This window comes from Silene latifolia, chromosome 4, assembly GCF_048544455.1.
Source record: "Silene latifolia isolate original U9 population chromosome 4, ASM4854445v1, whole genome shotgun sequence".
Lineage (NCBI taxonomy): Eukaryota > Viridiplantae > Streptophyta > Magnoliopsida > Caryophyllales > Caryophyllaceae > Silene > Silene latifolia.
In genome coordinates, this window is record NC_133529.1 from 43,068,106 (window position 1) to 43,088,327 (window position 20,222).

Genomic DNA, 20,222 nt, shown 5'->3' on the forward strand with positions numbered 1-20,222 from the left:
CATCTGAATCGATATCAATGTCGTCTAAGGATGAATCATTGAGACTATAATCATCAAATGAGATTCCATGCACCTTTTATCTGTACGAGATTGTAGAGGGATTCAATGTTTGGGTTGACCTTGGGATGATTGGATTAGACTGCCCCGCGACCGGGCCACCGTCACTTGTTGTATTGGCATTAAACTCCTCAATATGCATCGTTTTTCTTTTGGAATTCTTGTGGGATGTTGGTGGGGGAAGGGTAGGAAAATCCTCGCTGGGATTGGCAGATGCAAGGTGGACGTGAGAACCGTTAGAATTCGGCGGGAGGCCAGATGTAGGCTCGAGCATTTGAAATTCTAGGTTTTCTCTCTCTAGCTTAAAAATTTCCTATTGATGAGATGTGTAACTACGCAAGCATTGACAAATTTTAGATTTTGGTCAAGATTCGGATCCTTAATTTAAATGTTGATCGAGTTATTCGGATGGGTCAATTTTGTCGGTATATTTTTACCCAACTAGCGATAAACCGATTAGCCGACAATTAAGGTTCTACTTGGGCTGGGTTTTTGGAGGGGTTTTATTCTCTGCTTTCTCTAGTCTCTCTTTAGCCACCCTTCCTCTTTTACTCTTCCACGGCAATTGAACACCATCTCAATCAGGTAAACTCCCTAATTTCTTAATTCTTTCTGCAATTTACGCACAATTCATGAATGTTACATCAAGCTTTCTGTCAATCGATGCTTATGTTAATCTTTCTGTGGCTTTTTTTTTTGGGTAACAACACAGTACAAGAACCCTAATTTTTTTGAATTCGATTTTGTAATTGACAGTTTGTTAGATTAAGCTCAAAAGATGAGTACTGGAGGCGAGAAAGGATTGGGCAACACCAAAACACCCGCTGATTTTCTTAAATCAATTCGAGGGCGTCCTGTTGTTGTTAAGCTTAATTCTGGTGTTGATTATAGAGGTAATTCCTTGCTGTTCCCGTTTTTAATAATCGACTATCTTTATAATCCATCTTTATCAGTAGCGGGACCAGGATTTAATGTTATGGCTGTGTTTGTAGTCCATTTTGATCCGTAGCCGAACCTCGATTTAATGTTACTAGGATGTAAAATTCTGGGGGTGAAATGATAATGTTAACTAGGTCAACTTGGAAAAGTTCGAAAACTTTAACTAAAAGTTTCAGACTATTTTCATTTCTCGAGGGTGACTGCCACTGGTAGGCTGGTAGCCCCCTTAGTTATACCAATATACCACTGTTTTTAATTTATTCGTGGAGTATCTCTGAAAACGTGTTCATGCCGGTTAGGTGTTTTTGTGGGTTTAACAAGTGATATTGTGTATGTTTATAGGGTACCTTGTGCTCTTCATTTCCAAATCATCTCAGTTGTTTTAGGGCTTCTTTGGATAGAGGGATTTGGAGGGAAAGGAAAGGTTGAGAGAGTACGTGATTTAAAATTCCTTGTTTGGATAACAAAAGGGGTATGAGGGAAATGGAGGGGGAGGGATTTGGAAGGATCCATTTTCCTTCCTCCAAGGCAACTCAAAATCTCTCCGAAAAGATTTGGAGGGAAATTGTATCCAAACACCCATGCTCTATTCCCCCTTGGCCCCTTCCCTCCCTTTCCTTTCCCTCCTATTTTGGTATCCAAACAAGGCTTAAGAATTGAAATTGCCTCTCTTCATTAAATTCAGGCCTTAAAGATCCTATTTAATATCCTTTTTCATACACGTACTTTGGTGTCTTTGAGTAGGCTTGGTCACTTGCTGTTGCACATTTGTGAATGTGAAGTTTTCATAAGCTTTTGGTCTAAAGATGAAGGGAGTTGCTAGGTTTTGAGTGGGAGAGAAAAGAGAGAATTGTTGTGTATGAAAATCCTAGTTTGAGAGAAACTAATGGTAAAATGTGTGTAATTTAGTAAAACCGTGTATGAAATAACAAATACGAAGATGAAATGTGTTTCGAGTAATATGAATTTGTTGATGTAGTCCGTGTCTTGTGGTGAGTAGTTTACATTTGAATAGACTAATTAGAAGTAGTTTTCTTTACGGGATTGCGTCAAACTGTCTGGACGGAGGGATAGTTAGACTTTTGAATTTAATTTCTTTAACAAATGTGATCAACAACTGAAGAGAGACGACTCGTTTGATGGTAGCCAAAGGCCTGGAACTTTTATTTGTTTTTTTTTAGTTCCTTGATTAGTTAGAGAACCAAAGTATTAATATATAACAAAGTTGTTGGTAAAAACGGATTTGCTATACATTTTTACCAACAACTTTGTTATATATTAATACTTTGGTTTACTTTTAAGGTATTCCGGACCTATAAGTTTTCCTTCGATTTTCAAAATCGTTTTAATCCTTATTCTCGATTCAAATTCTAAGTTTCTACAAAAAATCCGGACTTTGATTTTAAAACCTATAAGTTTACCTTGACTTTTGTATTATGTTTCACTCCCCTTTTATTTTTCACTTTTCCTTTTCTATATATTCGCATTTTGAGGTGTGCGATCACTCATGGACTGTTCTATTGGATGATTCATGTCAGCCGACCCCAAATCATTTTGGGATTAAGGCTCTGATGTTGTTATTGTTGCTGCTTGATTAGTTAGAGAGAATTGGCAACTTGGCATCCCTAAAGAGACATCTAAAATACCCGGTTATAATTAGACCTTGCAAATAGATCAGGTCGTGTCGTGTTTGTGTTCGTGTTAATATTAAACGGGTCACCACTACCCAACCCTAAGCCGACCCGATTACATAAACGGGTCATTTGTCTCAACCCTAACCCGACCCATGAACCCAACCCGACTTGTTTAACCCATTTATCTTTAAGTCGGTCATTTTTAACCCATTTAATCCGTTTAACTCAATAAACTATAAACTACACTTTATAACCCTATTATCCCAAAAATGTTGAATCAAAATGCTAATGTTTAAGTTGTTTTGTTGAATTATTGACTCAAGCCAAATATATTATGACAATTTTAAGTAAATGGGTTATTCGTATCGGGTTCATGTCAAAAGACATCAATCCTAACCCGACCCATTTAAGTTTCGTGTCGTGTCGTGTCGTGTCAACCCAATTACTTAAATGGGTCACGACGTCTTGACTCTAACCTGATAGCTTCGTGTCGGGTTCGTGTCGTGTTTTCGGGTCGTGTCAATGATTGCCGCCTCTGCTTTCTATGTAATTGAGATTTTCGATTTTGGAAAAGCGCTTTGGCCGCTTTCACTTTCAATTTAACATAAAAGTATTCTGAAAAATTGCAAAGATTATATCACTATGTTTGGAGTGAAAATGCTCTTTTAAGAGTTAAAGTGTACCCATTTCATAAGATGTACTCCCATACTTTTGAGAGATATCGAAGATGTGAGAAGTATAAAATACAGAGGGAATATGAGAGTTCTCATTATCCAATGGGTACTATGTTCAAACCAGTGCTGACTTGAGACCTCGTGGAATATATTGGTCTCAGAAATCATAGGCTGTAAATTTGAAAGTTTGAGTGACCTTTAAACCGAGTGTCTCAATTTGAAATTTGAAAATCTGAAATTTGGAGGGTTGGATGTTTTTGGATTGGGTATCTTTAAGAAAGCTGTTTCTTTTTGTAGTCACACCCAACTAGATGTTTGTAGGGTTCAACGACCTTCAATTTGAAATTGTGATCACAACGGATGACCTTATTAGTGGCACTTTGCCAATGTTAAACTTTGGTGAGCTTCGTGGATAGAGAGTAGAGAGCGCATATATAGTTAATTTAGTTTTTATTTTGGCAATTATTTGGCATAGCTTGTCAGTTTCCTCTATATACCACGGTTTTTTAGTCAAAGGAGATTGCAATGCATTGTGAAGTGTAATTATCATGTAAAAGATGTTAAGTTGTTAAGCTTATTATGGGAACGTAACTCGGAAGGGTGGAATTTGAGGTAGTTTGTTTTTTTGGGGTATAGATAGTTTTTTTTGTACTGTTTTCGAAGACTTATAGCTCTGCTCTGTAGGACAAGCAAAGCTGTACTCCTTATTGATCTGAGCACATTGGCTGAATGATATTTCCAATTTGACAACTCCATTCATTTCTAGATATGAATATTTATAACATTGGCATACTCTCTCTTATCGACTCGATGCCAGCCACACACTCACGCAACCAAAGTCACTTCCTCCCGTTTGAAGCCACCCATGTCAATGGACTCATTTCTCTATGCCCTCCTTCAACTTCTCTCTTCTCTTCAAGTGCGTTTTTTTTCCTTGGATCATGAAATTGGAAGTTAGAGCTTTAGAATCTATGCAAAAATAAAGGCAGTTTTGCAGAGCTGACTATGCCTTTGAGGTAATGGCTATCAATGTAGATTGGTACGCTAATTGGATTAGCAGTGGTGAGGGATTAATGAATCAACTAAAAATATTAAGTTTCAATGCCCTTGAAAATTATGGAGTACAACTCTTTAACATTATCTTAAAACTTTGCATTGGGGCATTGGTAGAAAGTAGAATGGATGGGATAGGAGATTAGGGGAGAGTATAGAATGATCGGAGAATGTCCATGTTACTGAACCAACAAACTTAAGAACAATGCTAACCAGGTGTTCAATTATTTGCTTGTGAAGAAGATATTAAGTGCCCCGTATATTTTAACTGTTCTGTTTAAATCAAGTAGTCGTATTCGGATCTCCTTTCTATGAAGGAACAAGTTTGAGCTTGAGTTGTGCACATATATGATTGAACTGGATTTTAGGTCAATTGTCACTTTCATTTTAGCTACGAAGTATAACATGATAAATTTTGGTTTGTTCATGTCGGCAGGCATTTTAGCATGCCTTGATGGATACATGAACATCGCCATGGAGCAAACAGAAGAGTACGTTAATGGACAACTGAAGAACAAGTATGGTGATGCATTCATCCATGGGAACAATGGTATTTACTGAAACTGTTTCTTTCATGATTTACCCAAATACCCTTACAAAATAGTGAAATACAGTAACTTTTACAAAGTAGTAACTTACTTCTATAGGTAGTATTTCGTTAACATTTTTACATAAGCTTTGTGTTATTTCAAATTAATGTTGCTTTAATGACACCTCGTTTTTCAAATGCAGTGCTATATATCAGCACCACAAAGAGAACTCTTGCTGATGGAGCTTAGTTATAAGACAAAAACTTGCGAGCATTTTGAAAATATGCAGCTGTTCTAACCTTGGAAGATGGTACATGTTTAAGACTGCTTTGTATTACGAACACACTTTTGTACTTCTGATTGATTATTGAGCTTGTTTGTTCGTCACTCTACGATTCTATGTTACTATTTCTTGCTTGCCAAGTTTTATGTATATCCAGCAGCTAATTCTTCTGCTATCCGTGGCTTGTTACGTGAACATTTTTTTTTTTTTTTTTTTTTGCTTTGTTAACTTTTGCAAATCAAAATTTATCAGGTAATTGCCATTTATAACAGTCATAATATTGCTCCCTAGTTGCCAGTCTAGGGCAGAGCACGGATTGGATATCAGATCCAAAGTGTTAGTTCGGATCGGATATCCATATTAGAAATTCCTGAAGTCAGATATCCATTTCCAGCTATTTCGGATACCCAATGTTTGGATATCTAAAATAATCGAATCGGATGCGGATATCCATCGGATATCTATATTTTGGAATGTACGTTAAAACTATTTTGAAACACGATCATATTCATCGTCTTACATAATAATTTTCTTTAATATTCTTACTCCAATGGTCTCGACATAAAATTGAAGTACCACTTACATATTTCTCTTATATTTTAAACTTTGATTAAGTTGTATCAGATAAAATTGTATTTTCTCAAAATTATACTAGAAAACTAAAGTTTCGGATTGGATATTCAAATGTTTTAATTCTAATATTCATATCCAAACCAAAATCAAAAATTCCGGATCGGATATCCGATCCAAACTTAACTTTCGGATCGGATATCCAGAAAACGGATCGGGTTCGGATCAGATTGGATAATCGGATTTTCTGCTCAGCTCTAGTTGTCACATCGCATTGCAACCAAGTTACCAAAGGTTAGGAGACTTTTTTTGACAGCAGTAAAGAAAGATTAACCTACACTATACAAATCCGACTCTCGGAGTCAGATTTCATTATTACATCATTATCATAAGAAATTAAACTAAGGATAGGGGTGATAAGCAAAGTAGGCTTCTTGAGCGAACGATCAGAGTTGGCCAAATGTGCAAACGTTTCGTTCCTTTTCTTTATTAGCTGCGCATCAGAGAAGTACCTGCAACAAGAGACACTTACACCACGGGAACGTAGAATTTCTGGGAGGGGTATCTACTTGAAGAACAAGTAGATAAATTGTGTCTTGGAGATTCATCTCCTTTGCTATAATCCTTCTTCGGAGTGATAATTCTCCTTTTGTTTTTCTCTTTCACTTGATGAATCATAGGGTACCTGCGAAACAAAGGCGTACTAGGGCCGCACTGAAAACCTTCAACCGAAAAAGCGAACTTACACTTCACGGGAGAAGTCGAAGAAATGGAAGGCTAACGGTCATCAGTAGAGGTTGACACAACGGAAGCTTGATGGTCATTAGAACCAAACTGAGGTTTAGGGCAAATAAAAGTGGTATTATCAATCAAGGAAGAGAAAGCCAAATTAGAATCCTTAGTAGAATTACTGAAGGGGGCATGGCTGATTTGGGTACCCAGAGGGGTGAAGTTGTCGCCTAAGGAGGATACACTCGAACTTGGGGCAATGGGTTTAACTTTGGTGATATCTACAGAAGGCGTATCTTCTATCACGGTCTTGGAAATCCTCCTTCTAGAACTCCTCTTCTTTATCTTTTTACGGATCTTTTTTGTAGTGGCTCCCTTATTAATAGACTACCATTAAAAATTTGTGGCTCGTAAGTTTTTCTCTGCAGATATGTAATTTTAAAATTCTGTGTGTGAGGCAGGCAATAAATCGTTTTCCCACAGTAGTTACTCGTACCTAAATTATCGTCAGCAACATAAATTTTCCCGGGGCATGGCATTTTAGCTAGTCAAAAGGTATTGTTACACTGTCGGCCATCCAACACTTCTCTTGAAAACTTGGAACCAAACATAAACAAAAACCGTCGACTGGAAGCTTTACAATGCTAATGATGATAATGAATGATCATTTAGACACTCCTCTTGAACCAACCATCACATTTGAAGATCATTTAATGTTGACTTGACAATAATTTCTTCAAATATATGTCGAGTTACAAAGCGATTTATTTTAAAGATGTATCAATTTGGGTTGGTTTTGAAAGTATTTGTCAAATTGGGCCCGCCTAAGATCGCGTTTTAGCTTTGGAAAAAGAGCAACCATATAGTAGAGTCATCATAGGGAATGACGACTTCTAAATGAAATAAAATATCATATTTATTACCATGGTCTTGATAATCACAAATTCTTGTTCAAGACGACAATGTCCATTTTAAACTTAAACAATAAACAGATCAGGTATAGTAAGATAAGACAAAAGGAGGATGCCTAGGGATTAACAAAAAGTTTGTCTTATATATATAGGAGCATATTTAACCCGTTTTCATCTTAAAACGAATATTGTCATCTTAAGAAAGACTTGTTAATTAATAATAGCAAGATCTATTGGTTGCGATGGTAGAGTTGTAACTCTCATTGCAAAGGTCAAGGGTTCAAGGGTTCGAATCTTCCTGCAGCATGGATTTTTGTTAAAATAAAGACAAATTTGGTAAGAAATTTTTTCACCAATGGGTGTCAAAACCCGAGACCTCAAGGTGGTGATGACAAACTACTTTACACTACACCAAGCACATTGCACTGAAGTATATGAACTTGATAAGATATAAATACCTGTTTTTCTTTTCACTACAAAGTTGCCATTCCCAATGGCGACTTTGACTAAGCCACCATGTGAAACGGCGACTTTAAACCCCCTAGTTTCGTTAAACTATGATCCTAAGTGCACCCCAAAACGATGCATTTTTTCATTTTTGACCCAATTTGACAATTTTTTTCCAGCATTATTTTAGAAAAAGAGTTCTTACAAATTCAGATACGTCATCAATGTTTAATTTGTCAAAACAACTACAGTATATTCATTGTACCTTTTGTGAGAAGGTTTCACTACTATTTTTTGAATAAACAACAATGAAAATAACATGATAAATGTATAAATAAAAGAAACGGGGTAGGATGAAGAACATTGTAACAGATCCTTACTAGATGAGCCATCGATGACTGTTCTACAATACTTATGATAACCACCTAACAAGTGAGTTATTGGCTTGTACTCCTAATCTTCATATTGAGGGCTTATCGACTATCTAATCCAAAATCACTTTATTGGATGACCTGTTCGTCAACAATACCCACACTGCAAACCAAAACCGAGTCAGGATGACAATAATCCATCAAGCAATCTAAATGAATTCAGGAACAACATTACCCACTGCCTCAATGGCTCTCACAAATTGCGGGGTAAGGGGGAGTCGGGTGTATGCAGCCTTACCCTTGTGTTAGAAATACAAAAGGACTGTTTCCGAATGACCCAAAATGAAAATTGCGTCAAAAGCTACATCGAATGACCACTACATCACAAGAGAAAGAAGTACAACCACTTGAGTGAGCAATTTTGACTTATACCATAATTCATCGTAATCCAAAACCAAAGAGTAACGAGTCTTTGGCTCCATTGGAAATATGGAAATGGTATTCAGTAACATATAGCCATTTTTTAGTGGGATGTGACAACAAACCATAAACATCTCTATCGATTTATTAACTAAACAAAATAAAATCTACAGATTGTAAGAACACTAAATATCCAGAAGTTGTACTCAGATTTGCTACAAAAACCATGTTTTAAAATAGCTTTGTTTAACTTTTATTTCCCTCATTTCCTTTTGGTTGTCCAAATAAGTTGTCCTCTTTCCCATAGTACATTCAATCGCAAAAGAATTTCACACCCAAAATCACTCTTTTGAACAACTCCATATGACCATAGTTTCTAGGTCAAAGGATATCGTTATTTCCACAATAACCCTTGATAATGACCTCTAAGCAGATCGAGTTGTATCCGTAATGCCTTCCCAGCAGAGGCTGGACCTCCGAATAAAAGGAACATATTTGATATTTTGAAGGACGCTACGCCACTAGACCAAATAAAGCCTTCCATATACAACCTTCATGCAGGAAGAGATTCAGGGCGAATAGAGGGAAGACCAATGAGAAAGAAACAGCTTTCAAAGCCCTTGTCAGAATAACCAAGTATTTGCACCATTTTACAAACAAATATTCCCAATGGTTTCAGGTTCCTAGCCCTACCTCCAATCGACCTAATTCAAAAAAGTCGTATGGCATCCCCACATCCCACAAATAATGATCAAACCAAGTCGCCTGTAAATCTAAACAGCAAACCTATGCAACTGCAATCCTACACTTCCAATCTCACTGAGTATGTGACCCTACAAAGGCATCTACTGTTGTAGCATTTGAACCTGACACAAAACCACACTTTGCAGTTTTGACTACACCCCAGAATCCAAACTAGATACTTACACAGGTATACAGACAAGAAGCCGTAGTTTTAGGAGAGATGTGCACAAGTAATGAGTTTCACATGTAAAGCAATACAAGATGGGTATTATGGGGCAAAGGGAGGGCATCATAGAAGAAAAGAAAATGGAAGCACGGCTAACATGCAAAAGACACACCTAAGGTGCCTCTGTCTAGTGCCTTGCACCAAGCGAAGTCAAGGGCACTTCTTAACTTACGTAAGAGGGTAAGTGAACAACAAAAACATTAACATTTGCAAAGCAAAGAATGTGGCAACTGAAAAAGGCGTCCCTTTTAATCTAATTCATTAAGTTAGTCATGTTGATACTTACAACAACAACAACATCAGAGCCTTAATTCCAAAAGTCATGCTGATACTTAGATTTAGCAGTATTAACTCGGAGCCCCTATTGCAAGTATCATGAATAGCACAGAGGAAATGTAAAATTTTCCCCAAATTGTATATGGAGCTATTGAAAGAGATTACTAAGTCGTGTCTTTGCAAGTTTGTGGATTAGCAGAATCAGCAGTAGAGCCAGAGGCAGATTCAGCATCTACACTTGATTATCTACGCACCAACATATGATATAAGCAGACAATTTAGCAACATACCCTTGAGATCTCTCTAAGCGGATGTAGCAGCAGGGGAAGGGGCAGAAGCAGAAGCAGGAACAGGAGCAGGAGCAGGAGCAGGAGCAGGAGCAGGGGTATGGCTGACAACCAGTGGAGGACGTAGAGCTCGATGCTTTGCATCATTCTCCTTCCGAGCATTGTACATCTCTTCAGTTTCCACGACAACCAACCTTTTAACCTGCATTAATAAAAAAAAATTATAAAGTGTGGTGTCTCGAAAAAAAATGACGAAAGTGAAGCAATGAAGAGTACGATGATGTAACCTGCTGTATCATTCCTCTAACAGTGGGTGTATTCCACCTCATGACAGTCCTATTAGACTTGCGAAGCCTCAACGCTTCCAAGGTTCGCCTATGAAGTTTTCTGGTTCCTGGCATACCCCTGACCAATGTAATATACAGGTGGGGGCTCCATGCTACTGGAATTTGTGCCTTGAACGCCTTGAAAGCACTCATCTTCTACAATTTAAGCGCAGGCCCGGTTCTGAGGGTCGTCTGGAGGGGCGGCGGCCTAAGGCCCAAGTTAGAAAGGGGCCCATTGTTCAGAGTTTTAAAATAATAATAGTGGTAGGAAAAGAAAAAAAAAATCTAATTTAGTAAAAACAAAGCAATGCTTTTCTAATTTCTCACCCTGACTCTCTACCCTCTTTTTTTTTTTAAGACCCGAATTCCCAACTCTTTTCTTCTTTAATTGGAAATTTAGAATTAGAATTTAAAAACCCATCTTCTAATTCCTAAGCAACGGTTTCTTAATTTCAATGGCCCAAGATATAAGATATATGATCATTGATTGACTGATTGAGTCGATCATAACCTTAAAGCTTTGATTGAGATGGTCTTCAAATGTGGTAGTGAGGCTCTTGATAAAAGTTAACGCCTTAATTAAGAGTTAATCTTCTTCCACTACCACCACCCTTAATCCACCTTACAGAACCCCAAGAATAGAATTGCAGCAAACCCACTATTAATGTTTTGCTGCAACTCCTTTGGTCAACCACCGTCAAAATTATTGGCCACCAGCCCCTTGGCCAATTTACCACCAAAATTGCATTATCTCACTACTAAAATTCGACCACCACTCCTTTGGTCACTATTAAAATTCGGTCACAACCCCTCATGGTAGATATTATTTTTAAGCGAAAGCAGCAAACCACTCGCCCAAAACCCGGCATGGCTCATCCCAAAATCCACAAAGCCTCTTCCGCTACAAGAATTGCATTATATCCACTCCAAATTATGACACTATCCTTCTCTCACTACCAATTTCGGCCACCATATATATAAAAAAAAGTTGTCTACCCTTTGGTCTTTGCCACTACCCTCTTAGTTTTCACGACAATCTACCAGATCGATTTTTAATAGAATTGATATCGTATCTTATTTATTAAAGCAACAACCACAGAGCGTATGTGTCTCTGTGGTTGAAAGTCAATAAGTCAAAAAAATACATTTTGTATTTCCTGATTTTCAGTACCCACGTTCTATATGGGAATTAACAGAGCATTATACTTGGTTTCTATCATGTCTTAATTGTATAATCCGTAGATAATAAATCGGTTTCAAGTAGCTATAATTACAACAATTATTTCAAGTAATTAAATTTTATGACTATTGTCAGAATTGTCCATCTACATTGTCCGCTACATTGTTCGATGATTTCCAATATTAAATATACTAAACAATAAATATTAAATATGCCCAATAACAATATTTACATTTTTAATAACAAAAAAGAATAATAACAAACCCATAATTAATTGAAAAGCCTAGAAAAAGAGAAGAAACCCCATAAATTTACCAGAAAGTGACAACACAAAATCTCATTATAGACGGCAACTATCCGTCTATAACTAATGACGGACCAAGTAACATACCACATTACACATAAGACAAACAACAACTTGCGTGATGGGGCCCAAAAATATCACCACTTTAAGGGTATTTGACTCGTCTTTTGCTATAAACGGATATATCCGTCTATAGCAAGACTGGCTGGAGTGACAATAATGACAAAAAACTTGACATGAGTAATTATTAAACCCAGAAATTAGAATTGAAAATAAAGTATATAATTTAAGACAAATATCTTCTTATTCTTCTACTGGATTTACCCCAAAAGAATAAAAGGACAATTATCTAGAGTAATTGATGCATTTTTTTGTAATTGGAAAGGTATACGCAAAAATAAAATTCAAACACCACTGATTTCACTTACATTAACTAGCACATGTACATTATCCCTGAAAATCAAATAAGCAAAGCGCAAAGTTTAAAGCATTCATTCATTAACTAGCACACTCTTCGACAAATCATCATCAGTAAAATCAGACGAAACATATGAAATTAAGAACAAATTAATATCAATTGAATAGCAAATTAATACAGTACTAATTTAAGGGCAAATTCGTTTGAATAGAAAACTGAATAGCAAATTCGTATGAGATTCAATTCAAATAAGCATATGAAATAAAAAACAATAAAAAGATTAAAATCATACTTACTAAATAACTGATGGATTCGAAATAGGATTAAAAAAAGAGGGATTTATCCTTCTTGCTGGTCGTCGTCTTCGCCGGTCACTATCGTCGTCGGCTGCCGTATAATCTCAGTTTATGGTTAGAGGTGAGTTTAGGGTTAGAGCCTAGAGGTGGGTTTTGGGTTCAAGGAAAAGAATTGGGATTTTGGTAAAGAAAGACAGTAAAATAGGAGTCCATATTGGATTCCATACTTACAACGGTTGAGATTGTTTTCTCCAAACATCTAACGGTCCTAAATTTATTCATAAAAGTAAAGGGAAAATGAAAGCTATGTTACGAAATATATTTAGATATTATATGGATATTCATATATTACCATATCTTTAAAATATATTCTATTATCATATTATAGATATACTCTTATATTATATATACCCTTCATATGAATAAAGTTGAATACCTTTCCGCTCTCTATATTCTCCCTTAACTCTCTATTATTCATAACACGTTATCAGCACGAATCTCTAACATTAGTTTATATTTTGTTCACTTAAACGGTAAGAACTTGGTAAGACCTCCTACTTTAAATTTTATTCTCATAAAAACATACTGTTTGTTAAGAAGAAAAGAAAAAAAAAAAAACTACCGAAATTTTACCTATTTACTATTGCAGTAAGTGGATTATACATCTGATGTATTACCACAAATCCATAGTTTCTGAGCATTATAATAATTTTTTTGAGTGTTGTTTTAAAAATTTTGAGTTTTAATATATATTTTTTGAATTTATTTACTTAAACATTAAACTCTAAAAAATTGCAATAATACTCAAAAACATTACATATAAGTTTAGTAAAATTTGAGTTTTGACGGAAAAAAATAAAATCTAACTTATAAATTTTAATAAGCTCAAAAAAAACATACATATACTCAAAAACAAATAAAGTTTATGGAAATAAGCTCAAAAAATATAGATAAATGCTCAAAAACAAAAAAAGATAGAGGTAATACCTCCGATGTATGTTCCTTTTTCTCTTACTATTGTTATCGCAATTTTTACACGACTCTCATTAATAAGTATCATTCACATGCAGCAGCATTACATGTAACTTGTCATTGGTGGCAATTCAACTTTACACGTTATAATTTTGTCTATTAATCATTATGTTTTTGTTATTTTTTTTATTTTTTATTCTTTTTTATCCGTATTTGGTTTAGACCCATCGTAGGTTTATCTTATCATTGTTAATTATTTGTTTTAATCGTATTATAATTAACTTGTTTTATTTTCGTGATAGTTTAAGCATGTCAAATTTGACCAAACTTGATTTTGCGGCCTTGGATATCTCTGAAAGTAATTATTTTGAATAGGTGTTAGATGCCGAGGTGCATCTTAAGTCTTATGTCCTTGGTGATGCTATTAAAGTGGAGAATACAGCATCCGAACAAAATAAGGCCAAGGCCATGATTATTCTCCGTCGTCATCTCCATGAGGGACTCAAATATGAATATTTGACTGTGAAAGATCCTTTGATCTTATGGCAAAATCTGAAAGAAAAGTATGACCATCTTACAACAGTAATTCTTCCTAAAGCAAAATTTGACTGGATTCACCTAAGGTTACAGGATTTCAAATCCGTTATTGAGTATAACTTAGTCATGCACAAAATCGCTTCACAGTTGACATTGTGTGGAGAAAAGATATCTGATGCGGATATGTTAGAAAAAACATATCAGACTTTTCATAGTTCACAATTGCTACTTTCACAGCAATATCGTCAGAGAGGATTTAAATAATACTCTGAACTAGTTTCATGCTTATTGGTGGCTGAACAAAATAATGAAATCCTGTTAAAAAACCACCAGTCTCGTCCTACTGGCACTGATCCATTCCCAGAAGTAAATGCGACAGTTTCTGGTCCATTCCCTATAGTGAATGCGACAAATAAATATTCGGGTCACACTAGAGTAGTGGCCCTGGACGTGGACGAGGACGAGGCAATTTTCGTGGTGGTAGAAGTGGAAAATTTAAAAGATCGTATTTTCACCGAAAGGGGGGACCAAAAGATCGTTCACATGATAAGATAAAGAAAATTGGTGAAAATCCATGTCACCGTTGTGGTAGTAGATGACATTGGATTAATACTTGTCGTACGCCGCAACATCTTGTTGATCTTTACAAGTGAAAAATAACAAAGAGAAGAATATAGAAGGAAATTTTGCTGCTGAGCATGAAAAGTTTGAGACGAATTATGCTAATGGTGATAACAATCTACCTTTCGTTTCTGACAAATTTATGGATTTGGACATCTCATATTTCATGACCTTTGATCCTAATGGAGAAATTGGTCATTTGATTGGCGATGGAAGTGTCCCGAAATTGGACTAAATTTTTTTATATTACTTAAGTTATTTATTTTCGTTCAATTTAGCTACTATTCGTACTTTGTTTTCGGATATTATTAAGTATGTGTGTTAAGTTTATTTAACGGATATTACTAATAATTTTATTTATGTTAAGCGAATTTATATCATAGTGCATGCTTAAGGTTTTACTAAGTTTACGTACCATTGTTTTATTAAATGTTAGACAATCAATTACGTACCATTATCTCATTAATGGTTATTATTGCTTAATTAAATTACGTACCATTATCTCATCGTCTCGGATATTATTTGTTTATTACGTACCATTATCTCGTAAAAGGTCAGCAAAGTGATCCACACACAGGACTTACGTCACTGATTGGCATTTACTTTCATTGAGCATATTAACCAACCTACCCAACATCTTATCTATATAAATTCAGAAGACAATACTCATCATACAGAGAGCCACGTCATTAATGCAATTTCTTTTTTCTTTTTTTTTTTCGAAAATTCAGGTTATGGTGGGGCCCATGTGTGTGCAACGTATTTAATTATTCAGATATCCGTCTTTTAAAACATGCGCTAAAATCCGTCTCGCAACAAATTATATAAAATCATCTTATGGAATACTTCTTCGAATTAATATTATGATAAAATTTTATACATTTCGTGTAAAGAAAATGAATAAAATTGACGCAGAATTAATTACAAAAGCGAGTAAACGTAATTGAATTACATAATTTTTAAAACAAAATTACACAATAAAATTACATAATTTCAGGAAGGAATTACACTTATATACGGATCGAAAATACATCGGGAATGAATTACAAAATGAATAACATGTATTTTTGTTATAAATAATTTTACGATGCAGTAAATTTAATCAAAACATAATTTTTTAAAAACACAGTGTACAATTTTTTTTTTATTAAAATAGCAATAATGACGGCATTTGTACTTGGAATATAAAACTCGGCATCTGAACTATCAGCCGTGCACACCGAAATTGGTAAGTGACAATGATAGGAAACCGAGTTAATATAGACTTCAACAAGCATTGAAAGCAATTTTTAATTTTTTTTTACTCTAGAAAAACAAATAAATAAATTTTCATTTAATTTACAAGTGATTAAAAAATTTTTAATAAAACTTTTTTATAAATAATTCACAATTGTTATAACAAATATTTTTTAAATAATAAAAACACGATAAGATAAGTCGAAACACTTTAAAATATGTTGTTTTTTAAAAAAAATAATCCTCTCAGATCTGTATAGAAAGCCGTTCATCACCGAGGATTATGTACTTGGAGCAGAAATTATGACAATTTAACTATCAGCCTCGCACTCCGAATTCGAAGATGACAATGATAGGCTACCGAGTAATTTCTACTTCTACAAGTACGAATGATAGGGCAACGTTATTATCATCATGATAAATACACTTGGACCGTCCAACTATGAAATCCGAAACTGCATTAAATTCAAATAATCAACTTATTCTGAGATTAGGGCATATGCAGTTAAATATGGCATGGCAGCAGTTACAGCAGTTTCAAAGAAGTGGGGTTGAGGGGTTATGGTAGTAGTGGGGGATTTAGGGTGTAGTAAGATGTTATATTTTCTTATATATAGGATTGCAAACATTCAGAGTATGTCACAAAAACTCAATATTGCAAAGATAATCAAAACCTTGAGATTATGGCACACATCCAGAGTGTATGCAATTTTTATTTACAAGAGTAGATTACGTTATTTCCTTATAAACCAGTGCATGTGAACACATGTTTGTAACAAATTTAAACATTAATTATGTCCATCGTTGATTTAGACCAATTAGATAGGTACAATAGAAATGCAAAAACAAATATACATAAAAAACATTCATTTTGGCCCAAATACATACCCGTGCAATTTTGCACGGGTTTAAAACTAGTTCTTTGTTAATAGACATATTTTAGTGTATGGCAATAGCCAAGTGTACGTATAAACATATTTTGTAACGTATAAACATATTTTGTTAATAGACATATTTTGTTAATAGACATATATCTTATTACATGTAATTTATTTTATGAAGATTATGGGAGCTACACATGAAGATGTATGCCTCGCGGATAGTGCGACTACGCATACAATTCTTTAAAATAAGAAATATTTTACTTGTCTTAAAGAGGAAAAGACAAATGTTTGTACAATTGCTGGTTGTACAGAATTAATTGAAGGCTCGGGAAGAGCTAATATTTTGTTGCCTAATGGAACAAATATTGAAATACATGAGGCTTTGTACTCTCCTAAGTCAAAAAGAAATTTGTTGAGTTTTAATGATATCCGTAGAAATGGATTTCATGTTGAGACAGCAAATGAGAATGGGGTTGAATACTTATATATCACACGTTCAAATTTGAACAAGAAAAGTGTGTTGGAAAAACTACAAGCGTTATCTTCTGGCTTGTATTATATGAAAATTTGTATAATTGAATCTCATGCACTAGTAAACCAAAAGTTTACAAATAAAAACAACTTTATTTTTTGGCATGACCGGTTTGGCCATCCCGGATCATTGATGATGCAAAAAATCATTGAAAATTCATGTGGGCATTTATTGGAGAATAAGAAAATTCTTCAAACTAGTGAGTTTTCATGCGCCGCTTGTTCACAAGGCAAATTGGTTATTAGGCCATCACCTACAAAGATAGAGAATGAATCCCTTACATTTCTGGAAAGGATACAAGGGGATATTTGTGGACCTATACATCCACCAAGTGGACCATTTCGATACTTTATGGTATTAATTGATGCATCAACTGTTTCTTTTATTTTCGAGTACTTAGGGACAGAGTGTCGGAGCCTCCATTCCCCCTTCTTTGATGAACAATGCTAAAAGGCGTATTTCTTATCAGTGTCAGAGCTAAGATTTTAAGTTAGCAGGGGCGAAAAATTTCAACGGGGTCGAAGAGGTAATAATATAAGGCAACCAAAAGTTCGAGGAGAAGTACAAAATGAAGCACCCACATTAACCTTGGTCCAAGGTGCGGTTGGAGAGGCCCACAAAACTGGGCTAGAAATCTAAGGAGAAGTAGAGTTATAAGTTTAGTAAGAGTCCAATAGTTAGGCCATGTTCTTTTTTACTGAAATTGTCTGAACTGAACTAAACTAAACTTAATGGAGCTGAACTGAACTTATCTGAACTGAAATAATAATAAAAAAATTATACTAATAATAATAACAATAATACCAATAATAATAATAATAATAATAATAATAATAATAATAATAATAATAATAATAATAATAATAATAATAATAATAATAATAATAATAATAATAATAATAATAATAATAATAATAATAATAAATATTAGATGGTCACATGTGTCCTTGTTGTCAACTCGCAACCTGGCGTTTGCGAGATTACTAGCTCAATTGATAAGATTAAGAGCTCACTTTCCAGATTATCCCATTAAGACTATCCGTTTTGACAACGCCGGTGAATTTAGTTCACAAACTTTTGATGATTATTGTATGTCTATTGGGATAAGTGTTGAACATCTTGTAGCACATGTTCACACTCAAAATGGTCTTGCCGAGTCATTAATAAAACGCATTCAATTAATTGCGAGACCAATGCTTATGAGGTCTAAATTGCCTATTTCGGCATGGGGGCATGCTGTTTTACATGCAGCAGCACTAATTCGCATCAGACTAACAAGTTATCATAAATCTCCCCTAAAGTTGGTTTCTGGTCACGAACCAAATGTTTCTCATCTAAGAATTTTTGGTTGTGGTGTATATGTTCCAATTAGTCCACCTGGCCGGACTAAATCTTTTCGGTAACTTGTCGTTAGGAGCACCTATACCAAAACACAATTTATAGCTTCACAAACAACTCTACAATTAGTAAAGAGACAAGTAAAGGTCGGATCCCAAGGGACGGGAATTGAAATGAGATTTCTATTGAGACTAGTGGTGTCTTAGGGGTGTCACAATTTGGGTTGATGTAGAAGGTCACTAAACTAAATAGCAATGAAAACAAATAAGCAAGATGAATTGAAAGGGTTGTAAACAATTGATAAAAAACACTAGGGTGTCATGGGGTTATAGAGGATTCATGGGAATTGATCATACAAACATGTTCTCAAATTATAAGCAAGCAATTATTGTTGTGATGGATTGAGTTGGGTTATATCTTACAATCCTAAGAAAGTTTGGGTCCCGGAGCCGAATCGATTAGATTGTACAACACCTACAAGTCGACTTAGTCTTCCCTACTCAACAACATGCATGGTCTAATGAGACTCGAGTTGGTTTATATCTTACAAGTCTCATTGAAAAGGTAGGTGATGGGTAAAAAATGCAAGGATTCATATGCTCGCATTTCATCAAACATAACATGTGCATGAGTTGAGATCAAAACAAGTAAGCAAATAAACCATGAAAGCATATTAATTTAAGCATGAATCATTCCCCATGTTGGTTTCCCCTAATTACCCATTAACCCTAGCTATGGAACTACTCACTCATTATCATGTTGAACATGCTAGCAAGGTTGTCAATCATACCAACAAAGTGAAACATGATGAACAAATGAAAGTAATTAGCAATAATTAAAAAGGGATTAAGAGAATTATACCTACTAATGATTCCAATAATAAAGCAAAGAATAATAGAAGTACTTGATGCTTGATTGAGAGGTTGTCAATCTCCCAATAATAACCCAAATAATCTTCAATTACCCAAAATAAAGGATGAACAAAAGAGAGATTAAGGAAATAAAACTTGTATTAAAACTTGATTAATTATTGATTACAAAACTAAAGAGAGATTTGATTGATATTAACTACTCTAAGAATTGATAAGAAGAACATGCTCTTCCAATTAGACTAATGGGGTATTTATAGTGGAAATTAGGTGGATGCATTAGGGTTAACTAAGGGCTTAAATGACGATTAAGTCCCTACTTAAGAAAACGCCGGTATTTTTGGAAGGATGGGCATCTTTCTTGAAGCTTGAAGAAACAATTTGCATATTTGTCTTGGAATCCGTGCGTCTTAGGCTCGGGACGGCCGGATTCGTGAGTCTCGCCGAGCGTCTTTGGGAGAAGACGGGCGTCTTCGGTAGCTGCTTTGCCCGGGCGTCTTGTAAGGAAGACGCACGGATTGTGGTGTCTTGGAGACGGGCGTCTTGGGACAATCCGCA

At 35.1% G+C, this 20,222-nt stretch overlaps 2 protein-coding genes across 5 annotated transcripts; one reads left to right on the top strand and one right to left on the bottom strand.

The window, feature by feature from the left end:
• Nucleotides 1-211: 211 nt before the first annotated feature.
• On the top strand, nt 212-5,345 carry LOC141653472 (sm-like protein LSM36B). The gene is made up of 4 exons (XM_074461243.1): nt 212-642; nt 814-950; nt 4,794-4,907; nt 5,090-5,345. The coding sequence occupies exons 2-4, from the start codon at nt 836-838 to the stop codon at nt 5,134-5,136; spliced, it is 276 nt and encodes a 91-aa protein (XP_074317344.1). The 5' UTR covers nt 212-642; nt 814-835; the 3' UTR covers nt 5,137-5,345.
• A 2,833-nt stretch (nt 5,346-8,178) lies between these two features.
• On the bottom strand, nt 8,179-12,908 carry LOC141653473 (uncharacterized). Of its 4 annotated transcripts, none has more exons than XM_074461244.1 (4): nt 12,676-12,908; nt 10,439-10,685; nt 10,155-10,353; nt 8,179-8,361 (listed from the first exon to the last, which is right to left on the bottom strand). In XM_074461244.1, the coding sequence occupies exons 2-3, from the start codon at nt 10,628-10,630 to the stop codon at nt 10,168-10,170; spliced, it is 378 nt and encodes a 125-aa protein (XP_074317345.1). In that variant the 5' UTR covers nt 10,631-10,685; nt 12,676-12,908; the 3' UTR covers nt 8,179-8,361; nt 10,155-10,167. The 4 variants fall into 4 exon arrangements, with proteins under 4 accessions (XP_074317345.1, XP_074317347.1, XP_074317346.1 ...); XM_074461246.1 differs by having other exon boundaries at nt 12,672-12,908; XM_074461245.1 differs by having other exon boundaries at nt 10,439-10,669; nt 12,676-12,882.
• Nucleotides 12,909-20,222: the final 7,314 nt, after the last annotated feature.

What these genes read in the sequence shown, in the direction of transcription:
- LOC141653472 (XM_074461243.1), top strand. Translation starts at nt 836, where the DNA reads ATGAGTACTGGAGGCGAGAAAGGATTGGGCAACACCAAAACACCCGCT. An exon ending in TTCTGGTGTTGATTATAGAG is followed by an intron (nt 951 to 4,793) that starts GTAATTCCTTGC and finishes TCATGTCGGCAG; the next exon opens with GCATTTTAGCATGCCTTGAT. An exon ending in ATTCATCCATGGGAACAATG is followed by an intron (nt 4,908 to 5,089) that starts GTATTTACTGAA and finishes TTTCAAATGCAG; the next exon opens with TGCTATATATCAGCACCACA.
- LOC141653473 (XM_074461244.1), bottom strand. Translation starts at nt 10,630, where the DNA reads ATGAGTGCTTTCAAGGCGTTCAAGGCACAAATTCCAGTAGCATGGAGC. An exon ending in TTAGAGGAATGATACAGCAG is followed by an intron (nt 10,354 to 10,438) that starts GTTACATCATCG and finishes TTATTAATGCAG; the next exon opens with GTTAAAAGGTTGGTTGTCGT.